The following is an 11,232-nucleotide window of genomic DNA, read 5'->3' as shown; positions in this document are numbered from 1 at the left end:
TGTCTAATTTGGGAGAGAACAGTACCCACATATACCTTAATGGAAAGAATGGCCAGATCTTTAGCAATGTTATGACAGCTAAAAGAACTTAATAACCGGCTCAGAATGTGTTCCCAACAGAGAGAGATACTTGGTAAAAACAGAAAAACATAACAAAGATAGAATTCTTATGTTGGCAGGCATGTATATTTATACATTCTTCTGTGTTTGGGTCAGTGGTTAGAGAACACTTCTGGAAGGACTGTAGTACACAAATGTTTTCAATTTGAGCATGTACATTTCATCTAATTGGTCCCTGGGACAAGGTTCACTGCCCTGGATGTGGCGTGGCTAAATCTTTAAAACACACGCTAATGAATTTCAGGTTTGGGACAGAAAATGGCAGCTCCATATCAGACAATCGTGAATTTCGAATTGTTTCTCATGAATATCTTCAATAGTTATTGAAGTGGGTTCTTCTGCCGTCTCCAAACACAGATAACTGTTCTTGCTCAAGATACTCCGTGCTTGCCTACTCTTAAAACTTAAATTTGGCAGATTCCTTCATTTTTGAAGGGAAAATTCTGGGAGAAAATATGGCAAAGATAATCTGAGTGCAGATGGATATATCAAAGGGCACTTACAAATAACCTTAAAGCAACCTGAAGATTAGTTTGGGCTGAGTACATCTGTTTTGTTTTTCCTCTCAGCTGTTTGAAGTAAGGGAAAATTCAAAAGAAAGTTATTTATTCGTACCTTTTTTTTGTTGATACATCTAGCAATAGTTTAGGGATTTTATCTCCTCTGATCCAGCCCACCCAAAAAGTCAAGGAAGTGGGGTAGTTGAATATAGAAACTTGTTTTATGTAGATGGGAAACAAGGAAGCTAATGAAGTCACAGACATCCCTTATTCGGAATGACAGAGCCTGAACTCTGTAGGACACCCCACCCCAGCTCACACACCTTTACAAATAGCTCACAGGACAGATGCAGTTACTCGGCTTTGCACATGTCTCGCCTGTATACTCAGAGTGCGTCACAATTTGTATTGGGCCAGTGGGGGGGGGGGGGGCATTGATTTCATGAACTCCTGGGTCTGTGAAAGATTGACCATGGCCTGTACTTTCCTTATGGAGTGGGAGAATTTCTGTTTCTGTGTGTGATGCTGTGTTCCACCCCGATTTATGCCATTCACTGTCTGTGAGACTATGCACAGGCTGTGCAGATCTCCTATCTGGACCTCAGTTCCCTCCTTTCTAGTTTTAGCTGGGTGGGCCAGATATCTCCTAAGGCCCTTTCTAGCTTCCAAGTCTGAAGTTCAGTTTCTTCTGCACGTAAGAGGCTGGGCATCAGTTGTACTGGTCAGCTAGAGACTAGTTGGGCTGTCCTGCTGATAAACTCCCAGCAGATGAATGAATGAACAGCAACACTCACGTCCTACAGAAAGTTTGCGTTGGGCATGCTGGAATGCGCCTGGAAATCCTGGGTGATGAAGCACTCCTGAGTGCTAGGCAGGGCTTGTCAGATGACAGCGTCCCAGCAGTGCTGGATACTTCCTGGCCATGGTAGTCTGTTTGCAATCACAGAGCAGCATGAGGTGGTCCAACATGCAGTCTGGCTTCGGAAGGGCTTGGGTTCCTCCATACTCCTGACCGTCCCCGCCACCCCAAATGCCCTACCTTCCTTCTACTTTGGCAAGTTACCTCACAGCTCCAAAGCTTGGGTGTGGTTGTTTTTCAAATGAAGCTAGTATCTACTTTTCAGGGTGAAAAGCTTAAAGCTAATGTATTTGAAAGTGTCTAGCAAACAAGTGGAGCTCGATAAATAGGTAACTAAAACCAGCAATTTGTAAAAACCCCACAAAAGGTAACTCTATCTGAAAGCCAAGTTGGGGGAAACACTAGCCTTTGTGTAGTGAGTAACGTTTCACAGAGTACTTCAGGACTTACTATCTTTTAATCCTCACAATCTGGTTTTACAGACGCAGTGATCCCAGCAAGTTCCCAGGGTCACAACACCCAGAAACAGTGAAGTGGAGATTTAAGTTCTGCTTCCAAACTGTTGTGTTCCTTTTACAGTATGCTACCACATGTGGTTGATATATTTTATAGTTGAGATTAAACCTCTGATGATTCTGAAAAGGGAAATAAATGATCAGAAATGGTACTAGTGCCTATGTGTGTGTGTGGGCGGGGGGGGGGGGGGTTCTCCCTATGCCCTTTTTATATGACTACAGCTGTACTGACTTGCCATTTAAGACAAACCCAGGAAGACCTGATCAGTTGCACCTCACTTTGTGAGATCTTAATTCCGAAACAGCTCCTGGGGGTAGCTGGAAGATTTGAATATCTCTGGGATGTCACTGTCCAGTTTCGAAATAATTTTATAAATGGGTTTCTTCCAGGAAGGATCTGAGTCTTTCCCTGCGGAGACAGCCCTGAAGAACTCCTGTAACGTCAAGCTGGCGATTTCCAAGAAGCAATCCGGGACCTGCATTCCCAAAGAGACCCGCAAGAAAGAAAAGACATGAGGCTCTGAAGCACCAACACCATGCAGATCTCAGTGCTGCCTGTTCCCGGGGTGGTGGGCTGATAAGAGCATCCCTACTCCCCCGGCCCTCGACTTCTGCAGCCCTCAGAATCCCCTGCTGTCTCATCAAATACAAACTTTAAAACGATGGTACCCATGAGACAGCCCTGGGAAAAAGCATATTAGGGACACACCTTATGGAGGAGAAGCTGATTCTACTAATGGTGCGTTTTCAGTAAATGAGAAACGGACTCTGATCGAAATTAAATCTGTGGTTCAACGAAGGTTTTTAGTATTCTGTTCCTTAGTGCCTAATGTGGAAAAGCATGCGCCCAAGTTTACAACTGTTTTCCTCATCTCACCATCTTTTGGGGTTGGATCCAAAAGACTTGGAACCATTCCTGCTTCCCAAGTCAAGCACCAGGTTGAGGGGGACTCAGTATGTTCCAGGCCCTGACACAGACTGGCATCGTAAATGATGGGGAGTCCCACAAGTCCTCCAAACCCAGTCTGGCCCAGGGCTTGCCACCACCGCATGCCAGATGGCCACCCCACACGCAAAGATGTGGCAGCACCACCCTGTCCACACACCCTGACCCCACGAGCCTCAGAAAGGAGGCTCAGGTTCTGACAGAACGTCTGGTGGATACCAGCGTTCCTCCCCTTCGTTGGAAGTATCAGAGTCACGTGAGAGGGGTAAGGCGAGGGAAGGGTGGTCCGTGACCTGCAGAACAGAATGCCCCCCAGCAGAGCTGTTCGCCGCACACGAGGAAATGCGTGTCTAGATTAGGAGTACTCACCGGTGACATCTAGGCCACTTGCTCACCCTTTACACCTTACCCTCTAAGGTGCCACCAGTGTGCCTTCACAGAGGTCCCCAAAGGACCCAGAAGCTGGAGTACTGCTTATTCATTATTTCCAGAGAGAGAGAGGATCTGAGGTGACTTGTCGTGAAAGGCCCACAAATAAAACTGATCAAGTGAGAATAAAGAACGAAATGATGAACAAAAATTGTTGTAAAGATAACAGAGGCCAAGTCTGGGTGTGGCAACAGCGTAGCATGTCGGATGCCTCCTGACACTATGGGGAGAAGTTCCGCAAGTTACGGCAAGTTGTAGTTACAGAGTATTAACTCTTAAATGGCACAACACCCGGCTGGCTTCTGCTTCCGTTTCAGATGAAAACTGAAACTCAGTTTTCAGATGAAAACTCTTAAATGGCACAACACCCGGCTGTACATTCAGCTTGTGATATCTACCTGTTGCCTAAAAGATGTTGAATCTCATCTGTGTGGGTGATACAGAGATTGGCCCTAGGCTGCCCTGGCTCTCAGTGATTTGCGGACAGACACGGAAGGAGGTCTTCTCGAAAACTCAATCACAAAGGGAAGGCATTCATCAGACCTCAGGGGGCCCATAGTCTGGTTCCAACTGTCAGAGCTTGATTTTCCTTACCTCAAAGTCATTTCCTTTGTTATAGTGCATATTGAGAGCTCGAAAAAGTTCTGAGTCTCGGAGTACCACCAGCATTTTGGGATTTGTGACACCATCTGAAATCGCTTGCCGGGCAAATTTTTCCATTTGGATGTAATAAAACTCACGAAAGTTGCTGAACCACTTGATCATCTGGGAGGTAATGCAGCGGTTGAACTGTACAAACAACAGGGCCCATCAGGTCGGATGTTTGCCATGAGGTGCTCAGAGCCAGAACTCTCAGCCTCCATTTCAACATAGGGCTTAATAAGGATGGCTTCAGCCACCATGAGAAAGGGCTTTCTTTAAAAAAGAAGTCACAGCCGTTTTCCTAGCCTTTTCACTTGTACACAGAAAAACCCGAATTAGCTATAATGCCGATTAGAAAATACTGTTTTGACGTACTATATCTATGACTTTTTTACCCATGAAAAGATTTCCATGGTGTCTACTGTGACTTTGGGAGGGTTTCGCGTCAAAGCCAGTGTGGTACCAGTTTCTGCTGCACCTGGGCAGGTGGCACAGCAGCCCCAGAGCTCTCTGCCGAGTCAAGGGCAAAAGGAAGCGATAAGGGTATAGAGCAGAGAGCAGGCCATTGCAACCTTGGAGTTGCGGAATGAATCGAAATCAGAGCTTGGTGCAGGAGTCAACCAAGCAACCGAATGTGAGGGAAAGATCTGGAAAACACAAAGAAGTAGATCCAAAGTATTAGCTGCCCTCTCCCAACACCCAGGGTAAGGGAACAGGCATAGTCTGGTTCCAGCTGTCAGAGCTTGATTTTCCTTATCGTCATGCTTGATGTCTACATACCTTCATTCAGTGTTGAAATACAGCAATTTGAATATAAATGTGACAATGTCCAACCCTCTACGTATTCTATCTTTTTCATAGTCTTCCCCAGCAGAGAAAAAACACTAGGCCAAAAATGCCATTTACTAATGTTTCTCTCTCCCCTCCACCCTTCCTCCCCATGGGTTTGTATATCTACAGGTCAAAAGCTTAAAATTCAGATACCCAACCTTTGTGGCCCAAAGTTATTCATACAGAGTCTCAGCCCAGAACTGGAAATTGTACCGATCCCATCAGCAACATGAAGGGGACCTGAGGAGCACATAAGATGACCTAGGACTTGCCTCCCACTGGGCAAAACCATTCCCTCTTGGGAGTTTTTCAGAGGCTTTTGGAGGTGAAGAATGACTTTACCTGGACATCAGGGAAATAAGCCTTCAGCAGGTTGGAGCTGGGGTAGCGTGTGAAGAAAAACATGAGTTTGGCCTTCTTCAAGTGACCAGGATTTAGGCCCTCCTGGATTTATCTCAGCGTCAAGGAAAACTAACACCGCTTTATCACGTGATTTTTATCAGTTAATCCAAATAATGACTTGTCCTGTTCCTGACGGTTTCTTTTTTTCTTTTGTTTCATTTTTTCTGGGCGAATGGTGTATTCGTTCCATTCTTCTGTCTGATCACATAAGCTCTTTCTTAGGGCGCCTGGCTGGATCAGTCGGCAAAACCAGTGACTCTTGATCTTGGGGTTGTGAATTCAAGTCCCACACTGGACCTAGAGCTTACTTAAAAACTAAAAAAGAAGCTTTTGCTTTCCAGATGCTCAATACCATATATGTACAGTAAATTTGCAGAATTTAAAAAACATTTTGATGTGTGAAAGTTCTACAGCCTTTATGATATCAAATACAGTTTGTTGTACTTTGTGTGTGTGCTCTCAGAACAGGATGGGGAAAGACGGCAGGTCTGTCCCAGATTTCAAAGCCCCACATAGAGATTTCATTCCCCTTCTGGGCCTCAGTTTCTTCATCTGTAAAATGAGACAAGCCCACTAGATGGTCCCCATTCTATTCTCAGAGCTCCCTTTGCAGTGTTGAAGCCAATACACACCTAACCTGCCTGAGTACAAGAGCACCGTTTGCTCCGGCTCAGGAAGCTTGAACTTCTCGGCTGTGTCTGCTCCTCATTTGCCTGGCAGAGCTTCCCTCACGCTTCCCAGTTCAGCCCAGACACCCTTCCTCTGTGAAATATTTCCTTGCTGAATGAGGCCTTCCTTACCCTGGGCTCTCAAGGCGTTTTGTACAAACCTCTGTTGTAGCAATGACCTCCCTGGAATTTTTACTGCATGTTTGTCTCCCCATTTAGATTGTGAGCTCCTTGAGGGCAAGGACCTTATCTTTTCATCTTTGTATTCCACATGCCTAGCCCGGTGCTAGGAACATAGTAGGTGCTCAATAAATGTTGGTTGGATGAAGGAATGAATGAGTGATTATATGGTCAGCCTTAATCCGTACAGAAATATGGAAATGATATTCCAACCCATACGTCACTCTGAGAACAGATTGCTTCCCCTCTAACAAGAGGAGGGAGCTGTGTTGTGACTGCCTGGCACCAGCATGGGAAGGAAATAAAGGTTCTTGCACGAGAACACATAGCATTCCCAGGGACAGTCCTGGGGCTGGGTGAGAAGCATTATAAAGAGTAACCTTGGCACTCAGGTCGGAGATCCGTACCTTTAGGACGACTAAGGCTTCTCAGTAGGACATGCCAGTTTAGCCAAAGGAGACTAAACCAACTGATTTTCAGTTACAACTGGCCCTGGCATCCAGGCTGCTGCCCAGAAGACCCCTGCCCTTGCCTCACTGGACCAACTTCTTATCCTTCTTAAAGGCTTATAAATGCTGTGGAAAGAATCCTGGATTTAAGAGTCCAAAGACCCAGTTTCAGATACTGATTTCGCCACCTATTAGCTGTGTGATCTTGAGCAAGCCACTTATCTTCTCCGGGCCTCATTTCTAAAATGTGAGTATAGTAGTTAAAACTTGTGCTTGGGTTTGAATCCTGGCTCTGCATGTGTCTGTCTTGTGACCTTGGGCAAGTTAGTTTGCTTCTCTGTCCCCGCCTCCCAGATACCTGATCTAGAGTGGCCGCTTGAGGATTGTGACGTAACACAGGCCCACAACCTCTTATCCAAAACGCCAGGCCAAATGGGGTTCGGATTTCAGAAGTTATTATTTTACAACGGTAATATGGTGCATAGACCATACGTCAGTTAACGGCCAGAGCAGGGGCTGTGGCAGCAGTCTGCAATCCAATACATTAACATTGCCAGGGCAAATTGGAGGACCATTTGCACTAAGTGGGATAGTCTATAAATAGCCTCCAACCAGTGCAGGTCGGGTTTTGCCACCAAACATGTTCCCATCCACCTTAGGGGAGAGAAATCACAGGTATGTTCAGAGCTCGGAGTTTCAGAATGGTGGCTAAGTGCCGGTGGACCCTCACTTGTGAACTGTTGGCCGACCTCAGGGAACACGCACAGCAAACGCCGCCCCCTACTGTCTCATCACTCCCACTCTACCTGTCTCGTGGGTTGTTGTGGGAATGTGAATGGGTGCTGGCGCTCGGTGGCTTTCCCGGCCGATGGGAACACATCTCTAATGCTGGAACATAGGCAACAGGGATGAGGGGACAGTTGGGGAACCAGGAAGCTGCCTGGGAGCCCCAAATCTTTCCAGGCAGCCAGGCCCGGTCGATGGCCTCCCCAGCCTCCCCAGACTCTGAGTCCACTCCTCATTTTACAGAGCGGGGCTAGGCACGCAGTAGGTGCCCCCAGAAATACCAGCATGCCCCTGCCAAGGGAAGTACAGCAGAGAATCTTTGGGCGCTGAGTCCTTCAGGCTCTTCCGCTACCGCCTGACTTTAACAGGGAGTCTTAACCAGTCGCCTCTTACCAAAGGCCCAGACAGGTAGCCGTTGTCAGCCGGGGCGATTTCCTGGCAATCTCTACACCTCCAAGAAGATTTCCTACTGCCTGAAGAGGCAGCAGTGGCCGGTGAGGTGTCCTTAGCCTTGGTTTTATAGTCGGTCTGGCCTGCCTGGGAAGCACGCAGCGGTGCCCAAGCATTAGGGGTGTTTCCAACACCCGTGACAGGCAGAGGGCGCTCGTGGCATTTAGGACACAAGAGCCCACCCTCTTGTGGCAGTGAGCTGGTCCCACCCCATCCTGCGGCAATTAACACAATCCACCTACCCCCCCCCACCCCCCCCCCCCCCCAACCCACCCACCCCTCCCCCCCCCCCCCCCCCCCCCCCGCGCCCTCTGCCAAGAGGACACAACCCTCTTGGGCATATTTTGCGCCTGGATATGCAGCTCCACAGATGCGTTGACCTCAGGAGGCCGAATTACAGTCCGCTTATGAGAGGCAGCGGTGTTGAGCTCAGCTCGCTAAAAATGCAGTATCCAAAATAATGTCGTCAGGAACTTCACTCCCACGAGATGCTTGCTGGAAGAGGATCTTTGGTCATGTGAGTCTGAGGCTGCATACATTCTCCTCTTAGAGCTTCACATAGGACATCAGCATGTTAAAGCCTCTAAGAAGTCCCACGAACTACCCGGTAGTAGAAATAACCAGTGTTTAATAACCAGTATTTAAGTAACCAGTAGAAATAACCTACTATTTACCCAAGCTGCTTTCTTCCTAATTTAACAACTATTAATATCCTGAGGGAGGGTTACTCTGGGCAACACTATTTGAAAGAGTGGAGTCTGCCTAAGGGTTGCAAAGTTTTTGCAATAAGATCCAGACCCCTACAGCCCAGCCTGGGCCCCTCAGTCCTCCCCTCAGGGGCCCCCCTTCCCTCTACATGCCCAGCCCCCAAGCTCTGGTTCTCTCAGCTGCAGCTTAGAAGCTGTTCCTTAAACTAAAGTCTTCTTACCCCTTCCAGCTGCCTCTTGGGTCTAGTCCCTCAGGAAAGCATCCCCTTTTCCATCTGCCTCAGAAGTTTCTAGTCCCTCATAGCTTCCCTGTGAATTACCTAGACAATGCAGGCTTTTCTGCCTCTGCAACCAAGGGATTGGGGGAGCCATGCTTCAGATGAGGTCATTCCCTCTCTCTGTTTAGCTGTACAGGCTGCTGACAACCGAATTATGGGTTTTTTCCTTCCATAGAAGGAAGCCCGTATTTTGGAAGCCCATTTGAGTTTAAAAACAAAACTCTTTTAGACCCAAAGGAAAGAGTCAGTAGTGGTAGAATCCAATGTGTCCCAGAAGAAAGTAAATGAATCTTCCCAGCATCCTTAAATCCCAAAATGTGGCTACCACTTTCTCAGAACCTAAAAACTATGAGCCCCAGGGAAGGAAGGCCTGGAAGCTACAGTAACAAGACCGCCAGGGAAGCAAAGCTATTTAAACGCCATGGAGTTATTTGTCCCCACCTCCCTCCATCTTCCAGATTTCCCATTTCTCTGAGCTGTGGCACTGAGAACCTCAGTTACTAGTAAAGGATATGTGGACTGAAGAAAATGGAAGCACATCCGGGGCACACTGCAGGCCGCCCTGTTCCACCTTCACCGAGGGAAGAAGGGGCAGTCTTTCCAAACCAGGGGAAGTGAAGGGCAAGGGGTACTGCTGTTGGCTCAGAACCGACGGTCGCAATTTGACTGCTCCCCAAGGTCGCAGGGCAGACTCTGGGGAGGAGTGACTTTGGGAAGATGAATCTTGGGGAAGACTGCTATCCCAGTGGTCACTGGGTCCATGACTCAGTAGCTGGCTAAGAATCTGATTTTCTTGGATGTGGGAAGGCACAGTCAGAGGACAGTTTGCTGGCCGACCCTGATAGGGTCTGGGGATCATTCTTGAAGAGACAGGGTACCTAGGAGGATCTAGAGGGTTGGCCAATGATAAGTTTCGCAACAGGACCCCAGTCTGTGGCTGGGCCCTCCTGGGCAAGGTGGCAAAAGGAAACAGATCTTTACAGATACCTCTCTCAGGAGGCGAGGGCTCACTGCTACCCTCTGGCACAAGCCCCTGGAAGCTTCTACCCAGCTGGGTCAGGTGGCCCGGTGGATCCAAGAGTACCTTTTGTAATACTGAGTCCACAGCTTGGGACACGGCCCCGGTCAATTCTTTCCTCAGAATCTCCAGCAAATCCTGTGCTCCACAAGGAAGGAACCTGGGCTCCTCAGACTGGTATTCGACTTCAGACGCTCTGTGTTTTTCTTTCTGGGAGAGGTCCCCACGGGAACCCTGATGGTGGTGATCACTGTCCACAGCCCAGGGCCTAGATCCGTAGCCCTTCCTCTGCTTTACGCTTAGAGGGCCCTTGTCCATCTCAGAGCCTCCTGGATCCTGAGCTGCGTCCCTGGGCTCAGCAGCCTGCAAGATGTGCTTTTGCAAATGCCTTAGCTGTTGCTTCAGCTGATAGAGCTGTTCTCTTACCCGAGGGCCCCCTTTCCCGCTGCCATGGTCTCCGACAGGGCCTGGCTTCAGAGGGCCTTGCTGCGTGGGAAGGCTCTGCTTCCTCTTCCGCTCCTGGGCCTTCTCTGGGCAATACGGACTGTCCCTGGCTTGGGCATTGCCTGGCACCAGAGCATTAAGAGAGAGGCACATGCCTTGGACAATGGTCTCCACTCTGGCCCTCTTTGCTTGGATGTTCTCATCGCAAAACCAGTCAGGGTCAGCAAAGCTAGAGCTGGGGACAGGGCTCCAGGGAAAGTGGGGGTCTCCGCCTTGCTCTCGGGGGGCTGGGCTTCTTTCACCTTCCATACAGGGTTCTGCCAGGTGGGAACAGGCCCGGGACAGAGGAGAAAGCAAGCCAGAGTTTGGATCCATCCTCTGGCTCACAAGGCTCTTGCTCAGAAGGTCGGTTGTGGCTCTGTGAGGGAATTCTTTCTCCCGCTGTCCTCAACGAGACGGGTACCTCGAGGGAGCTGGGGGTTCCTCCTCCACACTCAGAAGGATGAGAAGCAGCTGTCAAGGATTCAGACTCTGAGATGCCAGAACTCACAAATCTGAGTAGACTCTGAATTAAAGACAGGGAGAAAACAGTATATGTGATTTTGAGCAGTGCTTTTCAAACTTGCATGCGCAAATAACCTAGGGATCTTGTTAAAATGAAGATCCAGATTTAGCAGGTCGGGGCCGGGGCAGAGATTCTGGATCTCTCACCAGCTCCCATGAGATACTGTGCTGCTGGGTGGGACCCTACTCTGAGGAGATTCCCAAGAGGGATCCTTCAGGGAGGAATTAGGCCCAGAGAGGTTAAGTGACCTCCGGAAGGTCACACAACTAGTCAGAGGCAGGCTGGAGTCAAAACAAGATCTGTCTGATTCAGAGTAACCTTCTTAGTGCCTCTGCCACAACAGAATCACCCAGGGCACTTGTTAAAAATAGCAAATTCAGTAGCCCTCACCAGCCCTGCAAAATCAGAATCCCTCCATACTGGGGGGCAGGGGAGAACCTGCA

At 48.6% G+C, this 11,232-nt stretch overlaps 1 protein-coding gene across 2 annotated transcripts; it reads right to left on the bottom strand.

The window, feature by feature from the left end:
* Positions 1-2,272: 2,272 nt before the first annotated feature.
* On the bottom strand, positions 2,273-10,609 carry PROX2 (prospero homeobox 2). 2 transcript variants are annotated; one of them, XM_049612482.1, is made up of 4 exons: positions 9,277-10,609; positions 5,185-5,292; positions 3,964-4,158; positions 2,273-2,470 (listed from the first exon to the last, which is right to left on the bottom strand). In XM_049612482.1, the coding sequence occupies exons 1-4, from the start codon at positions 10,597-10,599 to the stop codon at positions 2,285-2,287; spliced, it is 1,812 nt and encodes a 603-aa protein (XP_049468439.1). In that variant the 5' UTR covers positions 10,600-10,609; the 3' UTR covers positions 2,273-2,284. The 2 variants fall into 2 exon arrangements, with proteins under 2 accessions (XP_049468439.1, XP_049468441.1); XM_049612484.1 differs by lacking the exon at positions 5,185-5,292 and having other exon boundaries at positions 9,847-10,609.
* Positions 10,610-11,232: the final 623 nt, after the last annotated feature.

This window comes from Panthera uncia (genome assembly GCF_023721935.1).
Source record: "Panthera uncia isolate 11264 chromosome B3 unlocalized genomic scaffold, Puncia_PCG_1.0 HiC_scaffold_1, whole genome shotgun sequence".
In the NCBI taxonomy this organism is placed as follows: Eukaryota; Metazoa; Chordata; class Mammalia; order Carnivora; family Felidae; genus Panthera; species Panthera uncia.
The sequence above is the reverse complement of the archived record's forward strand: the minus strand, read 5'-3'. Positions and strand labels throughout refer to the sequence as shown.